The sequence below is a fragment of the Polyodon spathula genome, chromosome 19 (genome assembly GCF_017654505.1).
Source record: "Polyodon spathula isolate WHYD16114869_AA chromosome 19, ASM1765450v1, whole genome shotgun sequence".
Taxonomy (NCBI): domain Eukaryota; kingdom Metazoa; phylum Chordata; class Actinopteri; order Acipenseriformes; family Polyodontidae; genus Polyodon; species Polyodon spathula.
The window spans coordinates 22,736,795-22,762,083 of NC_054552.1; the positions used below are offsets into that span (position 1 = coordinate 22,736,795).

At 38.9% G+C, this 25,289-nt stretch overlaps 1 protein-coding gene across 1 annotated transcript; it reads left to right on the forward strand.

Moving 5' to 3' along the window:
• The first annotated feature begins 367 nt into the window (after positions 1–367).
• On the forward strand, positions 368–25,208 carry LOC121294613 (Bardet-Biedl syndrome 4 protein-like). The gene is made up of 16 exons (XM_041218502.1): positions 368–442; positions 2,338–2,389; positions 8,555–8,634; positions 11,713–11,776; positions 13,947–14,058; positions 14,163–14,235; positions 14,752–14,805; positions 15,108–15,235; positions 16,884–16,938; positions 17,959–18,027; positions 19,113–19,265; positions 20,306–20,477; positions 21,192–21,261; positions 22,962–23,106; positions 23,469–23,679; positions 24,086–25,208. Exons 1-16 carry the CDS (start codon positions 419–421, stop codon positions 24,232–24,234), a joined length of 1,611 nt encoding a protein of 536 aa, XP_041074436.1. The 5' UTR covers positions 368–418; the 3' UTR covers positions 24,235–25,208.
• Positions 25,209–25,289: the final 81 nt, after the last annotated feature.

Sequence of the window (25,289 nt, forward strand, 5' to 3'; positions counted from 1 at the left end):
AGGTTCTTGAAAAGGTTGTAGAACAACTCAACTGACTTCTAGATAGTAGCAATGTCCTTGAAAAGTTTCAGTTCTGCTCATAGTACAGAGACTGCCATTGTCAGTGGGGACATCAAAAGTCTACTGTATGTACCTCTGTTTTCAAACACACTTTCCCTTGACAAAGGCATGTTAAACATACCGAAATCTTAGGACGTTTTTTATCTTTTTTTTTGTTGGGTGTAAATTTTACAGGACTTTATATATATATATATATTATATATATATATATATATATATATATATATATATATATATATATATATATATATATATACACACCCAGAAGAAAACAATTCAGCCACAGCGCGGCAGCCTTTAATTATTGTTCTGTAACCTTGGTAACGGACAACTTCCTGTGGTCGGGTTCAGGCTGAAGATGGCGGAGGACAATTCCCAAACGGTAAGGAAAAAAAATAAAAACACAGGTTTAAAAATAGTTTTTAGTGACAGGTAACGTGAATGTGTGCGGGGATACGTGTTTCTGCATAAAGCAGATAAGTAAGGGCGACAAATCCCAGCTCCCCACCCCCCTTTTTACACAAAGTAGTAGTCAGAAGTACAGTGTTGTGTGATGAAGCAGGTGGGGGCGGTGACGCGTCTCATAAAACTGTTTCATACACAGTCGGTTGCTCATTTTCCACCCAGAGAATGTACATTTGTTTTCCACTCTTTGTACTCTGCTTAGCGTTCAGGAGTGCGAGTAATATGTACCGAACTGCAGACAGTCTCGCTATGTATTCAGTCTTTAGATTTATACATATTGCGGTTTCTATCGGGACACAGTAAGATTTATAGTAATATGAGGGTTGTGAAGTCAGCTGCGTATTGTACTTTTTTTACAGTTGTTGTCATTTGCAACCATTGTGATGTTAAAATGTTGTATACTATCTTAATGTAGTACCAGTGTAAAAAGTTTAACAGTGTCTGAACATCACAAGTTCAGTTTTGCCCCAAACAACATTTAACATAAAGCTGATGTATAACTTGTGATACAAAAGGTATTGAAAAAATACCGGCAGTAGCTTGACTGTGTAGGCAGCACTAAGATGAATCATGCCTAATCATGATCAATGGTCAGTGAAACCATCCATCAATTGCATCATGTGCCAAAGAACATTCACTTCCCCATATAAGATTGTTTATTTCAGTCGGGTTATGAGTGACAAGCTCTGACTGAATTTTAGTAGCTGGGTCTTTCAAAACGTATTTGTTTTAAACAGTAACAGCACAAGCCTGAAGCAGAACTGCTGTGCTGACAAGACTATTCTGAGCAACCAGCACTGAGAATATAGCAGAGCTACTGTAACCTGTAAAAGATCATTTATACCTGTAGAAGGCACATTTTCTATCAATAAAATGCAGACCTCAGTGTAATTATGAAGACCTTTAGCACTGATGAAAGCATTAGCAGAAATGTCTTCACTTTGTTTTTAGGGTCCTCATTCAATAAAATGGGAAAACCCTCATGCAGATCCTGTCCGATGGTCAGTCTGGTTATATTTTGTTTTTAACACTGTTATTAACTCGCACTAGTTCTGCACCCGTTCCTGGGTGTCATGCCACATGCTTAGGTACATTTTTTTAATGAACAGCTGCCATCAATTTAAGCAATCAGGCCCCAGCTAAATGTGCACTAAACAGATTGCAGGATTTGTCTACTTTAATTGGTAACTGGAGTGTTAAAAGTTTAAAGTAGTCTAGATAGGTATCATGTTTATTCATTTTTGTAACTCGGATAAGACTACAGTATTCCAGTATTGTGATCCATGCATAACACAGGCAGGCTACCTTGATAAAATACACACCAAACATACCACTGTTTGCAAACATGTAAAATAATTTCTCAAGAATGATGCTCAATTGATGGTACTTGAAAGTAAAAAATGACCATTAAAGTAAAAAACTAACTTTAGTATGCCCACACATGACAAGGTTTTTGCAATTTACAGCGGGATTAATTGCATATTGGAATTAGTCATGTGTTCCTATTAAATATGAAAGGTTTAAGGGCTATAGGTCATGGTGTCCAATTTGCTCATTTAAGTGTGAGTGTGAGGCTTGCAGATTTTTCCCCACGTTTTCATTGTACTATTTATTTAAAGAAAGCGTTCAGCCTTTTACCTTACTGTTGAAAGTGAAATCGGGTCCGGCAAGTTTTTTTTGTTTGTTTTATTTATATTTAGATGGAAAAGGCTGCTCAAGGTTTGTTTCTGTTCACTGTTTGTACTAAGGAGTGAAAATATGTCATGTCAGCCAAGAAATACAGCTCTAAAAGGTTTGATGATTTTTTTTCAGGAACTTCAGCTTCCTGTGGTCACTGAAGTTAAGAAGCCTATCTCCAAAAAAGGTATGTTTTTATGTTTGCAATTTTTCAATTTAAATTAATTTAATATAGCGCCTTTCATACCACAGTATCTCAAAGTGCTTTTACATGCCAGTTAAAACAGAAGAAGGTATGCAGTATCAAGAAATAGTAAAAATTACTGAATAACAATAATGATATCAATAATAAAAAAAAAATCAAGATATGTGTAGAAAACAGGACATTATAAGAAACATACAACTACAAAAATAAGCAAATAAAATAGATAAGCACAATCATATTTGTAAGTCAAGTTAAAAAGGCTAAACTGTACAAGTATTTAATCTTGATTTAAAAATATGAACTCCACTGACTATGGGAATTGTAACAGGATAACATCACAGCCCAGGCTGGTTACCCTCAGGAAGCAGACTCAAGAGACAGGAGTTTGCAGTTGAAGCGCGAGAGCACATATTTATTAACAAAAATAAAACGAAGGAAACAAAAGGGTTAAACAAATAAACAAACTAAAGATTAAACAAACGGCACCCAAGTAACAGCTATCCTGGTGTTTTAGCTGAGAGCATGCCCTGCTACTCTCAGCTTTCACCTCCCTGCTACCTCCTCCAAACAAAGGATTCTTATTTTATACTAATGAGTGAGAAGGGGACACATATTAGCAGTGATTGATTCATTCTAGCATAAAGACAATTTTGTAATTTTTTTAGAGAATAAAAGCTCTAGTTAATATTACTAGAACTAAACACCAATTCAAGACATGTTTTGTTTTTGTGTGTGAACAAAAAACAAAGCACTGGTTTGTAAACATGGACTGTGACTAGACATGTGTTCTCCCCACTCTGGATGAACTCGCCTACAAAGGGGATATGACGGAGGAGGTTTTTGTCTGGAGAACCGTTTATCCAATTGTCATGAAACCTGGTATTAATATTGTTTTGCATTATTAAGAATATATGGGGGTGTCTGTCTGTCTATACAACCATCCATCTGTATGTCACAGAAACTTTGTAACAGTCAATAATGACAAATCCGGGAGACAATAAAGACAACGTTTAACAAAGACAGAAGAATCTGTGGGTTTGGCTTACAGTACCTTACACAGGATGCCAAACAATGAAGTAACACATACAAAGTATATGTACTGTGTTTTGGTATTAAATTGAACAAGATTGTGGGACACATCCGTTATTCAAAAAACTCGGACTCTTTAGCAGACACTTCTAGCGTAATACCATGTATTAATTTCTCTTTTCAAAAACTCAAAAGCATTGTGTTGAAACAAAGTAAATAAATAAAACACGCAGATATAGCACTTGTGGACGAGATGCCACGAAAATGTAATTTGTCATTGAAATTGCCATTAGAATAAATTAGCTTACTTTCCCAATAGCTACTGTAGTTCCCAGAGGACCTTATGAAGGAGACCATGTACACTGGTGAAAGAAACAATATAGTGTTATCACAACAGGCTACAAAGGACCATATTTGCATTTCATGTTCTGGAATTGTATTATAAATGGTTTTAGCAATGCAAGGTTAAAGGGAATACGGCATGTTAAACAATTACAAAAACGAATAGAAAAAAATAGAATTTTGTAAAACTAAGGTATGACGGATTGACGCAGTTACAAAACTATAGATCCCATAAGCACTTTCACATGTTCATATCTACCTTTCAGTATTAGAACTCTCCATTCATTGTTCCTTGCCTCTTGTATTTCACTAAGCCTCATTGTAGTGTGTTGTGTTTAGACTAATTTTACACTGTTTTGATTTGATTAAATAGGTTTTCTCCTGCCTTCATAAGCTTGTATTCAAAAAGCCTACTGAAAATAACCACTAACTAGGGAGAAAGTTGCATGTAATGGGAGTTCAGACATTCAGCATTTATAGCCAATTACAAAATAACTGAAAATGTTGTTATTGTCCATCTTGGTTTGTACTAAGAAACGGGGGTGAGGGGTAACATTAATAAATCTTGACTATAACATACGCCTACAATCTGACTGTTAAGCTGCAATCCCAGTCGTTTCCAGCAGGTGTCCTCACTAGACAGTGGAACTTCGAGGAGTCCCAGGAGGGAAGCAGGCTTCAGTTATAGACTATCCAATACAGTAAATCCTTAGTATAGTTCACACTTAATAATTACTGTGATTTCTTTATACTGAAGCACATTGGGAAAGTGACAAAGAAGCTCTGCCATCCCTCCCTGCTGTTATGAATCTTTGCAGACTCCGCAGGAGCTGCAGCAGCAAGTCTCAGTTATTATTCTGGTAAAAAAAGATATATATTGGCAGGGATGCATCTTGCCATCCCGATAATCCCTGAGCATGCTGCAGAAATCCAAAATGCAAATCTAGACAGCACGCAATTGATACAAATCTCTACAGCACACAATTGAAGGTGGTTGTGGCATTGCTATTATAAGCTTCTTTGTCTGTTTGAGCTTGTAGAATTCACAGATGCACCACATTGAATTACCTGTGTTTGAAGAATGTTTCTGTTAAAACTGTATTTTTGGACATGACATTGATTAAATAGCTGCTTATTAAAAAATATTAAATAAATTGAGAGATTTGACAAATAACATAACAGAGATTGAGAGCACACATACATCTAGGAAAGATAAGTCTAAACACCTGACAAGTAACTTAAACTTGAGTATGCTCATACTGTATATCTAAGATACTGAAGCTAATTAGTCATCCAACTAGTCCTCTTTCAGAAGTTACTTACTGCTGAATGAGTTAAAGCATTCCAGGTTTATATATACAGTGGCATCATAAATATCAAACTGATTTTAACTTCTAGTATGCATTCTTGTTGTTATTTAGGTTTACTTTGTATCTTTTCTGTTATTAAACATTGCTAAAAATTCACATTAAATAGAAGCAGGCATTCTGTGAGGGGAAGTGAGGCAAAGCTACAGAATAAATCATTCCTGCCTGCTACACAGATGTGAACTGGGATTAGATTTTGAATGTCACGCTTTATGTCAGTTCAAAACACAGTCATGCATATATGGAAAAAAAACACAGTGAAAGAGAAATACCATAACCCTATATGTGGTTTCAGCTATGGTGTCACCATTTAGGTACTGCATAGTTTACAGATCTGACACAGATTTGGCAAAGTGCACTTAGGAAAAATGGATTTCAATATGGTGACAATTTAGTCTTAATTGAAAGCAGATTGGGATCACAGTAGTTATGTGATGCAGAAATATTATTTGTGTTGTTCATAAAACAGTTTCAAGCTTTGTCTTTGTTTCATCGCCTGGCCCATCCTGTCTGCCTGTGTTAGTTTCTTTAAGCTCCCCCTGCTTTTCATGCTGAGCCTCTCCTCTCTCATCTCTACTGCCTGTGTGTCTCTCCACTTCCTCCACTCGGAGCTTCTTCTCTCTTACACTCCAGCAGCTTGTAGGACACCAGGGGCAGCTAGTTGCCTGGTAACCAGAAGGCTTTCTCTTTCACAACAGTAACACTGGCATTATACTGCCAGCAGAATAAATCATTTTAAAACCGTTCGCATTCAGATGTATGATCCATATTTACGTAGGTGGAAAATATGAACATTATTATTATTATTATTATTATTATTATTATTATTATTATTATTATTATTATATGTCCCGTAGAATGGGGTATTTAGCTTAAATAATGGGACATTTTCACCACTGCTTAATAAAGGAAAGTGGAAAATCCAGGCCATTGCCATTGTATCTATGATTTACATTTTTAGTAGAATCTTAATTGGTACTGGCTGACCATGACTAGTATATTACTGCAATTCAATTGTAGGTACTACTCTCCTTTGATAATATATGTTTTTTGCGGTTACCCATTTAGATAGCGTTTGTGTTGTTGGAGTTGCAGCAAGGAACCACTGAAGCTACAGACTATTAAAAGCCTCTGTCTTTGAATACTGTGTTGTGTCCACTGGAAAACAATGCAGATTTAAAACCACTATTTAATTCCTGGTTGAAATAAAGACTTGGTACTGCTGGGTACTTGAAGACCAGTGTTGGAAAACATGGATTGAGAATTGATTAGGGGTTTGCTACGCATGTGGACTAGCAGAGCTATACTGGTGTTCTTTCCTGAAAAGAGACTAATATTGCAGATAGCAGACTGTTTGGTTAAAATTGCATGTACTGCTAACCACTGATAGAGACGATGCGTCTACAAACTGTCCAACAATGACTGCAAGCTAATGAGATAACAATGCTGTGGACTAGAAGGGAACAGGCTCTAGACTTCAGAGAGATCAAAAGAGATAATCCCACTGGCATCAATGGGGGTCGCAAGGAGATAACAAAAGGCAGATGTATGGACCTTTTGTCTCCAGGAGTGTGAAGAATGCACTGAGTTCAGAGGTTGTCACACTAGACCACACACACAGACACACACACATTAACACTCACACAATAAATTAAATTACCTTGACCATTGGTTAATGTCAGAGAAAGGGGAGGTGGACCATCTATACAGAAGGGTATTTAATGTCACGCAAACATTGTAATTTTGAGTATTGTTTGTCCTGTACCTGGGACCAGACTCCCTGCATATTTCAATAAACCTGGCAACTGATTGAAGAAAAGGTCTCTGTGCATTTTCTTGAATCTACTTACTCACCATTTTTTAAGTACTTCAACCAGTGTTAAGAACAGCTGCCATAAGGGTTCAGTTGTGTTTTTGGGAAGGCATTTATTCAGGTGGGGGAGGAACCTCCAGTCGAGTCCTTATGGGGTGAACTTGAACTTGTAAAACAACGTAATGTTTCAGTATTTTATTGAATTCAAACAACAAAGACTAATAACACAGCTTCTAACAAGAATTACAAAATAACACTGCTTTTCTTATCCTTTCCTCTCCCTTCCTCTCCTTTTCCTTAACAACAGCTGCAAGTAGAGGAATAATAAACGTACCACTTTTATAAGTTTAAAGCTGCTTTTGCTAATGCAATCTGTGCAAATCACAAGCCTGACTATAGAAAGTAAACAGCAGAGTTCTTCAGCAACCTCCAACAGACTTCAAAGGTGTCTTTGAAGCCTGCCAATTTAATTGGACTGGATCAGCTTCACCGCATTTAAAAGAAAATGATAAAGTGCACAATGCGTTCTTCTATATGACATTGCTGTGGGGGTGCTGAGCCATCTCCATATAAAGAGGTGGTGACATATTTATACAGCTGCCTTAATGACACATGGATCAAGATCAAGTTCTGGACACATTTGTTTGTGACTTTTATGCACTGTCCCAATACTTGAGATATCCTTTAAATTAAATGTTAACAAAGTCTGTTTTTACCTCTGAGGAATATTGGATAAAAAAAAAATATTCCACTGATTTTCTTTGTTTATGACATTAATTAATCAAAGTGCCAGTTATAGGAGGACGCTTCCTGGAATATACCACCGCATTAGCCAAACAATACTCTGCAGCTGTGCACAAAGGGTTATTGAATTGTGCAATAGAACAGGGCAACAACTAGGGTGCTGTATTATTTAAATCTCCCTTCTGTCAGCAAATCTAAATGTTCAACACCATTACACTGTGAAATAATACATGTCATAAAATACCTTACACATTCTGCTAGTGCTTGAAGGTGTAGTGTTAACAGTTTACCTCACAATAAGACGTCCTTCTGTTTGGTTATGCCTGGTTATGGCCATGGTTATGCTTATGCTCAGTGCTAATGTCTGTATAAAGTCAATCATGCATGAACCTTTATTATTATCATATCTGCTCATTAAAGCGCTTGCTAGTTTTGCTTACCAACCATCCTCCTGGATTATGTTGAAACCAGAAATAAAAAGAAAGAATTTAGTATTCAACTCCAGCTTTCTGAACTGAATCTTTAATGTATCCCACGTGAGTTTTGTGTAGGTGGGTGGGAGCGAGTACTAGATGAAACAGCTTCTAATGTTTAACTGGTAAAAACAAAATGACTTGCAGCAAATAATTTTGACAGCAGATGAAATAACAGGTGCCCTTTCAGTGAAGCTGCACCGTACTGATATGAACTGTGCAGCATTTCATCTCCACAAGCGTTTGCTGGGGTAGAAGTGCTAGCCAGGTGGAGGGAGTGGGTTTCCCCAAGAGCAGCGTGGCATGGCACGACGAGAAAAGGTGCTCTGTCGAATCATTTCTGAATGCCGTGTCTGCTCTTCTAATGTTTTCCACTCAGCACCGGTGCTGCCCATTTTTGAAAGAAGGAACTGGCTGATCCATCTCCATTACATCCGAAAAGACTATGAAACCTGCAAGGTAAGAGATTGCTTTACTGGTGTGTGCTTGTGTTAGTGCTGAGTATATTTATCTGCCTCTTCGTTTAGATTGGGATTTACAGTTTGCATGTATACGGTATGTGTGTACACACACTGATTATACATGTGATGGAGGGATGTGCAGTATATTTTAAATAGATGGGCTGTACTGAATGAAAAGAAAATTCCCTGGCAAGAATCTGTGACATGACAAGACAACAGAAAAGTGAATTATTATTTTGTAAAGGGTTTCATATGTTTGTATGTCATTTTAGAGTTCTGCATAATCCTTGAGAATCTCAAAATATTGAAATCTTAAATATATCATAATCTCAGGGTACGCGGAGGCAGTTTGTCCTTACCGCTATCTTTCTGTATGTCGTTGTTGCACGTGATTTTTTCCATGTTACAGTTGGCTGTGATTTATTAATTTTCAGACGTTGCAAGGGATAATAAAAAATAAAAAAAGTAAATAGTTTTTTGTCTGTTGTGAAGAACTGGAACGTTACAGATAGCACAAGACAAATTTGCTCTTGGTACCAAACATGTCTACTTTTCCCTTAATAATATCAATTTAGCAGATGTAATTAAATTTAAATCATATATTAAAACAGCAGTTAAAAAATAAAATTAAAAAATACAACCCCCCTTGAGTGAAAGCAAACGCAGTGATGACCAAAAGCAAGGTTATATCATAACCTGCATTAAAATTCATAATGTATTTCATGTGTTTAACTGGGAGTTCTTTTCCCCAGGGAGGATTCTGATGATCATTTCAACTGAATTATTTATTTATTTATTTATTTATTTAAGAAGTACAACTCGTCTGATCTCAATTTATCTTTAGGATTTGTACATAAAGTTTTTATCATATGGATTAATATAGTGTGAAACTATAAGGACCCTCTGTGTGTTCATTAGTCTTATTTAATTGTACTATGCTTTTTGCCTTTGCTAAATTTTGTGCCCAATCAGTAACAGATTACTGCAGATTACACTGTTTACTCGTCTTGATTGAAAATCATTTTCAGAAATCCATTTACTATTACTTTACTATTTACTATTCTGCTTCTGTTTATCCACAACCAATATGTTTCCACAGCCCATAATGTAGTATACCCTTTACAGACATTGCCATATGGCCTGCATATTGTACAGTACACTGTATAGGTGATCTGAAGGGGGTATACAGTAATATTACTAGATAGCATTGCTAACAGGGTAGGATTTGAGTCGGAGGGTGCTATTGTGTGCCAGGGTGAGCATTTATTCTTTCAAAACAGCATAACTTTTGTATGGACGTGGGCTTTTGTTATTCACATATGTTATGTTTTGCTACAAATATAGCAACTTTAAATTATTTTATGATGAATGAAATTCCTGTTTTAATTATTATATAGTTATTCCTTAACATTTTTTTTTAGTTTGCATGACTAAATGACAATATAAACCACCATCAGTATAAACCACCAATTAAAAAAAAAAAAAAAAAATTGTGGCTGGTATTATGGTGATTTCTTTCCCAGTTTGTCCCTACCGCTGTTGAAATGCCTCAGATGCCACCTACAGGATATCACACCTGCTGGGTGGCCTGCAGCTTGCTCAGTTTAGAAAGAGTCGGAGGTCTATACCAGGAGCCAGGCAGGTAGGCAACGTCCATTCATCTGGACACCCCCTGGGAATGTTTGATCACAATCTGAAAGCTTCCCCCATGAGACTTGGAAGTCCTGCTGCACAACATTTATTGATAGGTCACTCAATCTAATTTTTGACATTTTCTTACTGAAATGTATTATTTATGAATTCAGACATGCCAAGTGTTTACAAAGAATATACAGGTAGTGGACAAAAAATAATAGGGCGTTGGGCCACCACATGCGGCCAGTATGGCCTGTATGTGCCATGGCATAGAGTCTACCAGCCTCTGGAATTCTGCAGGAGGGATGCAGCACCATTCTTCTACGAGAAAGTCAATCAACTCATGTCTGGTTGACGGAGGTGGAAAACGCTGTCTCAGGCGTCGTTCCAGAATATCCCTTAAATGCTCGATTGGGTTCAGATCTGTTGACTGAGAAAGCCATGACATATGGATAACATCAGTGTCATGCTCATCAAACCATTGGGCGACCACACGTGCTCTGTGGAAGACACGTGGGGTGAGGACATGGGGTGAGATGATCACTCAGTACCATTAAGTAGCGATTAGCATTGACCTTGCCTTCTAAGGAAATGAGTGCACCCAAACCATACCAGGAAAATGCACCCCACAACATTATGGAACCACCAAAACCCTTCACTGTTGAAACCAAGCACTCAGGGCTGTAGAGTTCTTTAGGTTGGCACCACACGTGCACTTGTCCATTTGTCGAGAACATGGTGAAGGATGATTCATCTGACTATATCACATTTCTCCACTGCTTGGTAGTCCATTGCCTGTGCTCTTGCTCCACTGGACTAGCAAGCGTGTATTGCCAGGTGTGATGAGTGGTTTGTGCACTGCAACCTGACTATGGTATCCCGCTCTGTGGAATTCTTGGTGGATCGTTTTTGATGAAACTAGCTGCTCGTGCCCCAGGTTGAAATTTGCAGTCAGTTGATCAGCAGTTGTTCGACTGTTTTGCCTTGCACTTTGAATTAATGCACAGATATCACGATCCTGGAGTATGCATTTCCACCCACTGTTGCCCTTTGCTGATGATGTCTTTCCCTCGGAGTTCCATGCCGACATCACCTTAGACACCGTTGCTCGTGAAACATCAGCAAGTTGAGCTGTCTTGGTCACTGAAGCTCCTGCCAAACACTCCCCAACAATCACCCCTCTATCAAAGTCACTGAAGTCTCCTCTTGCAGCCATGCTAGCCATAATTATAGGCAACCAGGCCTGTCCAGCATTTTTATACATGACCCCAAGCATGCTGGGATGTTATTTGCTAAATTAACATATGAGCCACACCTGTGTGGAAGCCCTTGCTTTCAATATACTTGGTGTACTCAGAATTCAATATACTCAGAATTGTTCTCCCCTAATTTTTTCATGACCAGGGTTTTTCATATTTTACTTTTTGTTTTTTGATTTTAGGCAATTATTAAAGAACAGCTACAGGAGTCCCAAGGAATGTGTGAATATGCTGTTTATGTCCAAGGTGAGCCTAATGTTACAGTTTGTGCCATTTTCATTTACAATTGAAAATTACCCAACCTTATGGTAAGAACCTTTAAAAAGAAGATATTCACCAGTGAGAAAAATGGCACACTAAAAGCATCTATATTTGAGCTGGAGAGATATTTGGAGGAAACACATACAGATTCAAAAAGGCAGGAGCCTATGTCAGTTCCTTCCGACATCCCACCTCTCAATCCACCCAAATACCAAATGGAGGACTGTGCACCTAAGTAGAAAAAAGTAGAGCAAGCTGTGAAAAATGCAAGGGCGTCATCATCTTCAGGGCCCGATGGTGTTCCATACAGAGTATACAAGAGTGCTTCAGGAGTTCTACGAATCCTATGGAAATTGATGAAAGTGGCATGGGAAAAACAGGTTGTACCAAGAGCATGGCGCCGAGCAGGTGGAGTCTTTATACCAAGAAAAAGATTCTACAAGCATCAGTCAGTTTTGCGTTATTTTTTTAAGGCAAGATTTTCTTCAGCATTATTGCTTAGAGATTGTCAACCTACCAATTTAAAGAACTGCTTCATTGACACTTCATTACAAAAAGCGGCATTCCAGGTTTTCCAGGGTGCTTAGAACACATCAGCGTAATCTGGCAACAAATTCAATCAGCTAAAAAGCAGAGGAAGGAGCTCCATGTGACATTCCTGTATTTGGCTCCAAAGTCCGACTGGAAATAATATTAGTAGATTAGGGAGGCAGCACCTGTGTTGAAAACTGGAAGAAAATGGGCAGCAAAGAAAGCTGTGGAAGATGCAAAGGCTGAACTTCGTATGAGTGATATTATGGGGCAAGTTCAGCATGGAAGAGGGCTCAGTTCAGCTCCTCCTACATGTCACAAGGCAACCCCATCTCAACGGAGGAAGCTGGTAGTCAACAAAGTGCAAAAGCAGTAGAGGATCAGGTATGTAAGGGCTGTTTCCCATGCCAAGCAGGGAGAATTGATGAGATGGGAGAGTGTGGAACAACGCAAGATCAGCTGGCAAGAGCTATGGTCAGTGGAACAGAGCAGGATCAGTTTCCTCATCAGATCAACATATGATGTTCTCCCATCACCACCGTACCTAAACCTCTGGGTGGATGAGGATCCCTCATGTCCTTTGTGTTCATTACTTGCAACATTAAGGCACATTTTGACAGGATGTAAGGTGGGTCTTAGCCAAGGACGGTTTACTTGGTACCATGACCAGGTGCTGCGATGTTTGGCCTTAGCATTGGAAGATAAGCGTAACCTGACCAATAAGTTGACACCAGTTCCATCAAAGCATTACACACAAAAGACAATATTCCTCCATCCGGAAGAGCAACCACCAAGAAAAGGTGTTAAAACCAAGCCTCGCCCAGGACAACTCGAAGCTGCTAGAGACTAATGTACAGGTAAGTAAGCTGGGCTGAGTTGAGTGGGGGACAGAGGGGGGTGATGCTGGGATGCCAGAATCACTGTTGAGCCCTCTTGAGGTGTCGTGAGCTAGTCGATGAAACACAGAGGACAGAAGGTGCCCACTTGAAGACCCCAGAGATGTACCTTACTTAGCACTATCCAGACGGTTGTCATGCTGATGCGCTGGGGAGAAAGCACTGTTGTTGATCCTTGGAGCCAGCATCGCAGCCGTTGTGTGCGCTAATGCGCTAGAGCCAGCATTACACTTCAGCCATCAACACCGGGCAGAAGGATCTCTACATCATCAGATGGAAAGAAACGCAAATGGATGGAGATGCAGATGGATCACATTAGTTTACTGTAAAGCTACGTCTTAGTTGGTGGTTATCTTGGCGAGAGCCGAGTTCAAATCAGCATGAAGTTTTAACATCTACTGTCATGTAATGGAAATCACAAGGGCTTGTTCCATGGAGTTTGGGTCAAGTACAGCTAGGGCTAGAACCCAAATCTAACCAAACCTTTGCATATCAGTCACTTTTCAATGCTTGATATGTCAACAAGTATATTTTCTGATGAGTTAATGTACTTACATGTATGGAAACAAGCAGTACCGTATTAAAATAATTTAATTATTTTCCTGAATAGCAGAATGTTCTAACAATAGAAGTTTGCATAAGAAATAGTGAACAATACAGGCATAATGTTGCAAACTTAAATTCATGAATTCATTTTGGTGTAAGCTTTTTTTTATGTTGTCTTGTAGCTTTAATATTCCGTCTTGAAGGGAAGATTCAGGAATCCCTGGAGCTTTTTCAGACCTGTGTGATTCTCAATCCCCACAGTCCAGACAATCTAAAACAAGTGGCCAGGTCACTGTAAGTGTAAATATAAATTGATGAGCCATACTGTGTCAAAATAGTTTGTTCTTTTCATTTCTCTTTTATAACTTGTTGTGTAACATGTTGTGCCTGTCTCCAAGGTTTCTGCTTGGTAAACACAAAGCTGCCATTGAAGTTTACAACGAGGCCATTAGACTGAATGAGAATGACTGGGTAAGATGCTTATGTTTTTCTGTTACTGGGTAATATTTATTGTTAAATACCAGACCCTTTTTTCTTTTAAGCACCAATATAATGTTCACATTTGTTTGGTTTCTAGCAATTATGCAGGTTGTTGAAAACTTGCCATGAGGTTTGAGCCAGAATTAGTATATAAGCGCATGAGTTTAGGTCAGATTTGGGGTTAGGTTCGAATCTGTGCTTCGGTCCAGCCAAACTGTGCAACTAGGTTCAAGCAAAGATTCCATAGAAAGTCAGGTGGCTTATATATGTCCCTCAGAAACCAGTTGTTATACAATAATTCCCCTTCCTCTCCAGATGAAGTCAAAGGGCTGGATTCAGAATACTGGAGGATCGCATTTACTTCCCAGACCTGGGTTTATTCACCCTTGATATAATGAAATTGATCACTTTGAAACCTAATGGCATAATGACAATTGCTGCTGTCAGTAGCTGCACTGTCATGCAGAGGTATCTTACTAGTTTATAATATATTTTGTTTCAATGCAGGAGGTTTTCTATAATCTTGGTGTGTGCTATATGTACCTGAAGGATTTTAAACATGTAAGTACTATGATGAAGTTGAATGTCCTACTGTTTTATTTTTAAGTAAATATTTTTTTATTACATGGGTATATATACTGTGTACTTTTTCTAAAAGGGTAGTCTGGAAGTTACACAGTAAATATTGATTTAAAAAAAAAAAACAAAAAAAAAAAAGAATAAATACAACATTTTGACAAACTCTTGCTAGGGTTTATGGACCAGACTCCTAGCATATTTAAATTATAATAACAAACACATTTAGTTTAATTCAGTAGCTTTTCATCCTTTAAGTAAAGTGACCTATTTTTTTTTTTCAAAAGGCAAAAGAGAAGATGAATTGTTCTCTGCAGCTGAATAAACATGACATAACGTTCGTGATGCTTGGGAAGATCTGTTTACTGGAAGGCGACACAGCCAGTGCAATTGAAGTGTACAAAAAGGCTGTGGAGTAAGTGTGCTTCTGCATAAATTCAGGAAACATGAGAAAAAATAAGAAGATATACCGGTAATGTTCGGTGTGTGGAATTAACAAAAACATAGTAAAAATGTGATATTTTATAATACAATACTTTGTACTGTGATAACTTGTAACAAGTCGCCCTGGATAAGGGCATCTGCTAAGAAAATAAATAATAATAATAATAATAATAAATAAACTAGGTCAATTAGACAAATCTATATGTTAATGACACAAATTCATTCATAATTAGCATGGACGTTCTGAGGGCATTCTGACCGTCCTCAAGTCGCAAGTCACAAGCCTAAAGCCAGAATCGCCAAGCAATCCAGAGCAGCAGTGGGCAGGCTACTGATCCCAGAAGACAGAGATCAGCCCTGCTTCTTATCCGCTCTGAATATGCTCTGTGTCTGGCCAGTAGGGTTCACTGTTGTGCGGTGAGGAGAATAAGTTCCTTCTGGTTTCTCATCCCCCACCCTGGGAGTGTCAGAGCCAATGTGGTCCCCAACAAAGGTTGTTTATATAAACCCTTCATGTTAACTGTCCAAGCTGTGAGATTCATCCTGTGCTCCCCTGCGCCAGCACTTCAACTGGATGAGCCACTCAGGGATCTCTACCATTTCAGGATTTCAGTCAGTGGGCAGATGGGATTGGAAGGTAGTGAAGTCAGAGGAAAACAAAACAGACCTGTGTTTCAGGAGATATGGAGAAACAAGATATATATATATATATATATATATATATATATATATATATATATATATATATATATATATATATCTACATATATATATATATATAAATTATCTTGTATTTATAGAACATAATAGTCAGGACAGAGAGAAATGTAATGTATTTAATAGAACATAATAGTCAGGACAGAGAGAAAAAAACTGTTAAGTTAGAGAGCTCATTTTAATATAGCTACATTATCCTTTTCATCCTCTAGTCGCAGCAGTCCCTAGCAGCACATTGGGCACCATCACCATTAGTACAGTCAAGCAATCCCTAGCAGCACATTGGGCACCATCACCATTAGTACAGTCAAGCAATCCCTAGCAGCACATTGGGCACCATCACCATTAGTACAGTCAAGCAATCCCTAGCAGCACATTGGGCACCATCACCATTAGTACAGTCAAGCAATCCCTAGCAGCACATTGGGCACCATCACCATTAGTACAGTCAAGCAATCCCTAGCAGCACATTGGGCACCATCACCATTAGTACTGTCAAGCAATCCCTAGCAGCACATTGGGCACCATCATCATTAGTACAGTCAGGCAATCCCTAGCAGCACATTGGGCACCATCACCATTAGTACAGTCAAGCAATCCCTAGCAGCACATTGGGCACAATCATCATTAGTATAGTCAATGGCTGATTCATAACAATACAGGTTATTTAATAAGAGCCAAATACCATACGTTTTAAAGTATTTAATGGCGCCCAAAGAGAGTAACTACACCTCGATCCTTTAAACAATAACGAGTGTTTAATTGTTTCAGTCTTTCAATTATCTATGTACTGCTGTACCATTTCAAATAAAAAGTGTTCTAAAATTTTGAAGATGACTGAAAAGCTTTGAATGGACAGACAGTTAGTTATAACTTCAGTACATTTTACTTTAACCATTCAGGTTTTCTCCTGAGAACACTGACCTTCTGACGACCCTTGGGTTACTCTACCTGCAGGTAAGAGGAGCGAAAGGGTTTCATGGGTTCATGAGGTGTATCACCTTCAGTAATTTAATAGTTCACTATCAATATCTACATTTCCTGTCACTGGAATTCTTCATTAAGCATCCCCTTAAGTTTTAAGTTTCTCAGCCTGCCACAACACCTACTGCTGCTAATATCTCATACACCATTTAAGCTGTGGAAACTCTCGGACAAATTCGATCAACATCCTTTCACTTTGACCTTTGATAAAATAGCTGTCATATGTGTTTTTATTTGTTTCTGGGTGACCCTGTGCTTCGAGAAGTTGGCATCATACTCGGTACACATATGTATTCTCTGATTCCTAAATTCAGTTGTGGGTGTTGTGCAAGAAAATGGTACAATTGTTTTGTTTTACTTTTTTTTTTTTTTTTTTTTGGTAAATCTGCCACAGTGTCAAAGTCTTGTATCTCAGAAACCATATCAGGCAGTGACTTCATGTCTGCAGTGTTATATAAACCCTTCATGTTAAACGTGTTGCTGGCTGTGAAACAGACCTCTGACCTAAGATGGCTGCCATATTGAGGTTGTGACTTTTGAAGTTCCAGCAGCATAGAGACAGTACACTTTAAGGTATTGTCTTACTGTTTGGTACATAGCTGTATTCTGTGACTTTCTAACTTAAGTTTCATTACCAGGGTTGTCCAGTAAAAAAGACCATTTCACTGCCGCATTGCTTTGAACTCTACCAATATCAATTATACAGACCACAAAAATTTTCATTTAAAGTATATATTCTGTTAATGACGAACCATGTTTTGCATACTGCAGTATGTGTATTGCTACGCCAGGTCAAAGATCTGTTTCCATTAGGCATGTGAAGCTGTGCCTGCATTTGATATAATTAAACACATCATGGCAGAGTCACATTTACTGTTTGTGGAATATGGTCTAATATTGGCCCACCTACCTAAATGTACTGTATTATACTTATATATAAGGGTAGACATAAAAATGTGTATGTATGTATCTTTTCTATAATTTTTCTTCCAGCTTGGAGTTTATCAGAAGGCATTTGAACACCTTGGGAATGCTCTCACCTATGATCCCAACAACTACAAGGTGAGAATTTCTGTCACGGTGGATGAGTGCGTTATTGTCTTGAAAGTAGACGTAGCCATCGCCATCAGGCTACAGTTGCATAAAAGTGTAGACTTGATCCATCACAATGCTGAAGTAAACTATGGCATTCGTAATGAAGTAATCAAGGGACCCAGGGTATACCAGGAGAACATTCCCCACACCAGGGTATACCAGGAGAACATGCCCCATACCAGGAGAACACGCGCCACACCAGGGTATGCCAGGAGAACACGTCCCACACCAGGGTATGCCAGGAGAACATGCCCCATGCCAGGAAGACATGCCCCACACCAGGGTAGACCAGGAGAACACGCCCCACACCAGGGTAGACCAGGAGAACACGCCCCACAGCAGGGTAGACCAGGAGAACACGCCCCACACCAGGGTAGACCAGGAGAACACGCCCCACACCAGGGTAGACCAGGAGAACACACCCGGGTAGACCAGGAGAACACGCCCCACACCCGGGTAGACCAGGAGAACACGCCCCACACCCTGGTAGACCAGGAGAACACGCCCCACACCCTGGTAGACCAGGAGAACACGCCCCACACCAGGGTATACCAGGAGAACACGCCCCACACCAGGGTAGACCAGGAGAACACGCCCCACACCAGGGTAGACCAGGAGAACACGCCGCACACCCTGGTAGACCAGGAGAACACGCCGCACACCCTGGTAGACCAGGAGAACACGCCGCACACCCTGGTAGACCAGGAGAACACGCCGCACACCCTGGTAGACCAGGAGAACACGCCGCACACCCTGGTAGACCAGGAGAACACGCCCCACACCAGGGTAGACCAGGAGAACACGCCCCATACCAGGGTAGACCAGAAGAACACACCCCACACCAGGGTAGACCAGGCGAACACGCCCCACACCAAGGTAGACCAGGAGAATATGTCCCACACCAGGGTATACCAGGAGAACACGCCCCATACAGGGCGATGCTGAGCCATTCAGGAAGATGGGTCCTTGTACTGTGGCGAGGCAATGTATGTTTCCAGTACCAACTGGTGAAATGTTTGTAATTAATATAGCCATTCTTCCTCCCTGTCCAGGCTATATTGGCTGCAGGCAGCATGATGCAGACCCATGGAGATTTTGATGTGGCCATGAACAAGTACCGTGTTGCTGCCTGTGCCATCCCGGAGAGCCCCCCACTATGGAACAACATAGGAATGTGTTTCTTTGGGAAGAAGAAATATGTAGCAGTAAGTGCCACTGAATGGATCACATATCACTCATTCAGCACTAAGTAGCTATACAGAAATCTAACCCCAAGTAGACCCTGGTATTGTTGTGATACAGCCATCTGAAACGTCTATGTATCAGTTAGTTAGAATCAGATTGATTGTATCTGAACAACAGGGGCATTCGTTGTCTTTTGTTCTACTCAGACTCTTTATTAACTTAGTTGTGTATTACTCATAAAGTCGAGGGCATGATCATTTGTCATTCTTGACATTTGAATACAGTAATTTTTCCAAAAAGTTCCATAATGTGATACGGATTTATCAAATGGCTCAAACATTGAGATCACATGAGAGCATAGAGTAGTGGATTGTGAATTTAGTTCCCCTACTACTACATCAGTAATTCAGTATTCCAGAGCACTGTATGTCAGATGCCTTTGCGCACACAACACTCTAGTCTTACGGGTGCAAATGCTCCCACAGGCACAGCTTTGAGGACCTATACTTCAGATAAAGATCTGTATCTGCTTTGAAATTTGAACAATGCAATTCCTCCATTATTCCATCATTGGATATCAATGAATAGTAAATTCCATACACTTGTACATACCGTTCAACTTAAACACTACATTAGTTACGAACAAGATAAAAAGGGGATCATAAAAATTGTAATGTTCTTGTACTGTGCCTCCAGGTTTTATTTTCCGATGCTCTGAAGGGTTATTAATCTAATTATCTTTTTTTTTTTTTTTAACTGTCAGCAATGATTATACTTGGAGGTGAATTACATTGTAATTAGTCTCTCTAATTAGCACATTTGTCATGTTGACATAATCAGCTTTTGAAGAGATGAATAAATCTATTAAGGTGTTCAGTGTTTAGAGTGCTCGACTGCACTGTGGGTATGGGTTTGAGCCCAGGCTTGAAAAAAGATGATCAAGCATGTGAGTCCAAAAAGTTAACTCCCTGGAAAAGCTGGTCAGGAAAATTACAAACAGTACAGTGCATTAGTAACTCGCAACTTTCCTGAATTCCAAACTATTCCTTGCATCTTCTAGGCAATCAGCTGTTTGAAGCGAGCGAATTACCTGTCTCCTTTCGACTGGAAGGTCTTGTATAACCTGGGGTTGGTCCATCTCACCATGCAGCAGTATGCTTCCGCCTTCCATTTCCTAAGCGCATCCATCAACCTGAATCCCAAGATGGGAGAGCTCTTCATGCTGCTGGCTGGTACTTTTATAACTGCATCTTTTTTTTCCTCTATTTGTATGATCCTGTATGGAAGGCCGCTCTGTTGGTAGTTTAGGGGAAAGTGTTTGGCCACTCTAGAACCACTGTGATCCCTGCTGCAAAATGCTGAAAGTGTGTTTTATCACATTTATATTTCTTCATTTTGGAATTCAACAATATGCTCAGGGAACGAGTTGGATTGCTATCATATACAATAAACTATTGTCACATGTCCTTTTGAAACACTTTTGTACAGTGACTTTTAGTTCATAAGAAAGTTAATTTCAGATTCTTTCACCTCTTTCATTGTTTTCAGTTTGCATTTGGCTTAACTTGCTTGCACAAATAATCAGTCATCATAAAATATATCAATTAGACCTTAAAGGAGAACATAAAATAAAATGTAGCAGTAAAGGGGTAAATGTTTGTTGAAAAAAAAAAAAAACTTATCATTAATGTATTTGGATCACACTGGTTCTAGTGTATCAGATAGTAAGCTATAAACTGTTTCCCAGCTTATAAAATGGCAAGTAACCATGGCACATTCAATCCAGGGTTTTGTGACATAAAATTATTGTAATAAAAAGAGACAGTCATAATTAGATTTAAGATATGATATATTTAAAATGGTCACACTTACATGTATTCGTATTTCATTTGCACACAAATCAACAAAGCAGAATGATTATAAATATTTAGATTTTATTTTTATAGTGGCCCTGACTAACCTGGAGGATCTTGAAAATGCCAAAAGATCATACAAGCAAGCAGCTGCTTTGGACCAGTAAGTTTGCGTTGTTTTATAAGAAATGTGTTTAGGGATTTAAACAAATAAAACACAAAGAAAGAGGCGCGTTGGCCAAACAAAGAGACAGACAAAACAGACGTGGACGAACACTAAAAGTACCGCGCTGGCACTTCCAGCACGCTGTAGCAATTGTTATTATTTTAACTAAACTCTCCTCTCTCTCTCACCTGTTCTCCACGTCCCGAACAAACAACCCTGAGTGAGTGAAAACATGCTGCTTTTATGCAGCTGTATCGAGACTCGATTGCTAATCAATCATTCAGTTGGCGTCTCGGTACAACTGCACATGAATTAATGAAGTGCAATTCCTCTTGCTCACATATTATTAAATTTTACGTGCACGTGAAGTGCCGTGCAATCCTGGTGCCTAAATACAAATTACACTTTATAACACTCGTGCTCATAACCCATATTTATATCCCGTGTATTTTATACATAAACACCAACATTAACACACTACATACAACATAAAACACTGATAAACATAAAGGGGCGGGACACTGCGCCACAATATAAGATATATTTTAATTGATAATTTGATATGTATAAACCACTTCATAAGCACAACACACTTGTGTGTGGTTATAGTTAACACCCAGCTTTTAAAGTGGGTGAAGGCACTTGGACATGGCAAGCACAACTGCTTTTGCTTACATGTTCGTCTTGCAACAATGCATAACTACTGGCTTCATGCCCCTAGTCCTTGTGTTACAGAAACTGACAAGTCCAATAGAGGAGGCTACAGATTTAAATACTATTCAAACAGAGCCAATCCTATGTAATACTTATCACTTATTAAAACCAAATGCTGAAGTTGATACAAGCTGTTTATCATGTGCTTTTTGGCTGTAAAAGGAGAAGATATTTTTTAGAAAAGGTTTAATTGTATTTTCATTGTTTGTTTTCAAAATCCCTGTACGTTTTGCTGGCCCTAATCATGCAGTATTTATTTATTATAACTTGTTCAATGTGTGTTAGCCAGAATGTTTGTGTTTTGGAATGAGCTCTAATAGGGCTTCGTGGCTTGTTGTGTAGTTCATTTTTAAATATGTGCTTCTGATGTCCACGATATCTTTAATTCAATGCTGAGCTGTGCAATGCCCCTGTAATCTTGCAGACATTCTAGAGCACACATTGCTGAATACAGTATGTCCAAAGAAATCCCATTCTGCCAGCCATGACAGTCAGATTTAACCGAGTGTTAAACAATGACCTTGCTTTACATTCCTAACCAGATGACCACGTTCATAAACAAGTTAGTGTTTCACACACATTTTCAAGTCTCTGTTTACCTCGACTTATCCTTAACTTAAGAGCATTGTGATGACTGGTCCCTGGTAAATGTATTTAGATTTAAATATACTAAATAATATTTTCTCTTTTTCTGAATGTTGTTTAAATTCTCCCCTAGGGAAAGCTATTTCCTTAAATGTTACATTGAAACATTAGTTTACATCACAGCACATACATTTGCAGTAAAAGTTACACATTAATTAGTACATCAAACAGGAATTCTGTATCCATCCAAAGCACTTCCAAAACAGTTTGCTCTCGAAGGATGTGGAACTACAACAAACCCAGCAGACGTGTTTGTGAACTTCACGTTAAACTTGGTAATTAGAATTGTATGAATGTATGTACATACTGTAAATCACGTTTGTACTTTTTCCTTCAAGGTTCAACCCGCTGATCAGTATGAACTATGCCATCTTCCTGTATAACCAGGGATTAAAGAAGGAAGCTCTGCAGCAGTTTCAGGATATGGAGAAGAGGGTGAACAAACTCAAGGAGAGCAACAGTAATACTGAGTTTGATCCTGAGGTTAGTTCCTGCACAATGACCCTCTTGACCACAGAGCAACCATTAGTTTAACATTGCAGTGATTGTGTTTCTTTTCAGGTTTACAAGTAGACAGTCAAGGAAGAATGGAGCACCTACACTGTTAATCAATGTGTGGACTTGCTGTTCATGTGTGTAATAGGCAAAGTGCTCGCAGTGCAACAGGGGCCGACTCTGCATGTGTTCTTGTCCGCAATGACAACTGGAAATGAAATGAAAATAACATGTTCTGTAAAAATTTTATTTTCATATGATGCTTGTTTAGCAGTGTTTGTGAAGAGCATTTGAAATGTGCTATATCAATGCATGTGCAGTTCTTTAGAAAGTTTCCTCTTTCTTCTCAGTTGGTTGATATGGCTCTGAAGATGGGAGCAGCCCTCCAGGTCGGGGAGAATCTCGTTTGGACCAAGCCAACCAAGGACTCCAAATCTAAGCAGCGATCTGCCACCTCCATCAAATCCACCAGCTCACAGCAGCCTCTGGGCACTAACCAGGCGTTAGGGCAGGCCATGTCATCCGCTGTTGGTTACAGCAAAAACATGCAGCTGTCTGGAGGTAAAGCAACACTCACCAGTTTTCTTTACCCACTAAATTCTAGACTGAGCTGTGTTTTTTGATCACGAGACCAAAGGGATCAGTCTTGATGTGTTCATTATATACCTCCAATAATGGGAAACGATATGTAATATTTATACTGTGAGTTAAAATCACCTACATATGAATTTCTAACAAAACTGCTTTTTCTGTAGTACTTTATGTGCAAGGAGGCCCAGCAATGAAGTGGTTAATATGAAAAGATCCAGTAAAATGCAGGTCACCTGTATATATAAATTTTAACTCTCAAACATAGAAACAACAGGCCCACCCCATTTGCACAGCTGTCCCTTAGACATGCACTGCCCCAAGACATCTGATTCAAAGCAAGCTGTGTCTCAGGTGTTTGGCTTGTTCTGTTCATCAGGTAGTGCAGTCCCGAGCCAGCAGAAGCCCCCCTCTCTGCCCCTGGAGCCAGAGCCCAGGGCCGAGGCTGCCCCGGAGGAACCTACATCCCCCACAGAAACCAAGGACAAGAAGAAAGAGAAGAGGAAACAGAGTGGATCCTTGCTGTGATTTGTTTTGCACTTATGCAGTTAATTTTAATGTGCACAGTTCTGTACTGCATCCAAAGCAAGGCAGCCATGTCAAAGTTATTAAAAAAAAAAAAAAAAAAAAAAAGGTAAAAACATTAGACTCTTGTGCAGCCGAGTGGAGGAGTAAACCTGTACATTAATCCTGGCTGCCAGAGTGGACCTGTCAGGCAGAAAGTTTTACACAACCATTTCTGCTAGGTATATTGTACAATATTTTATCAATGGTTGTTTACAGGGAATGGTTTTTTACCAGTCAGCTTTCTTCTTATTTATTTTAACTTGCTGGTACAAAAAAAATGCTTAACCATCTATTTTGTTTAACTCCCATTACTTGTTACTCTGCAAGCGTAGCAATTTTAAATGTATTTTTTTCATGAGACCAGTTTTTTGTTTTTAAAGCAAAAAAAAAAAGATCTAGTTTTGTTTTATATGAAGTGTTCAATTGTTCTGCGTTTTCTGTCTCGAGAAAGGCAGTTATTTTTATTTGTCTGATTACAAATGTATACAAGTGCAAATGCCTACCTTTAGTGTTTTAAATACTAAATGTCAAATAAATTAGATACAGTTGATCGGTTCTATTACGCTAACCTACTGTCTTAACCTGGACATTCTCGGAGGAAACAATCATTTAAAAAAAAAAAATAATGTGCTTCACCAAGTTGTAGTCCCAGTGATTTTTTTAAATGTTTGCATTAAGGGGATTCCTAATGGAGAGTGGTACATTGAGGTATCTATAGATACTAAAAAAGGTATTTTTGTAATTTTAGATTTCATTCCAGTTTTTACCTATTTCATTGTTTACGTGAGGAATATTAAATGCTTCAGGCTGGTAAACTGCATAGAAAAACTGCATATTTATTTAAAGAGCCTAGTTGCATTTACATGCACCCTATTCACGGTGTTCTGTTGTAGCAAGAAAAAGTATTGAAGTTATTTTCTTGTGATAACTTTGTCTGTCTTATTTTGTCATGGCAGTGGGAGGATTCCTGGCAGGTGCATCATCTTTTTGGATCTTGAGACTTAGAAAAGCATACA

Excerpts from the sequence above, each read along its gene's own strand:
- LOC121294613 (XM_041218502.1), top strand. The coding sequence starts at position 419 with ATGGCGGAGGACAATTCCCAAACG. Across the intron at positions 443-2,337 it reads CGGAGGACAATTCCCAAACG|GAACTTCAGCTTCCTGTGGT; the intron begins GTAAGGAAAAAA and ends ATTTTTTTTCAG. Across the intron at positions 14,059-14,162 it reads AAACAAGTGGCCAGGTCACT|GTTTCTGCTTGGTAAACACA; the intron begins GTAAGTGTAAAT and ends CCTGTCTCCAAG.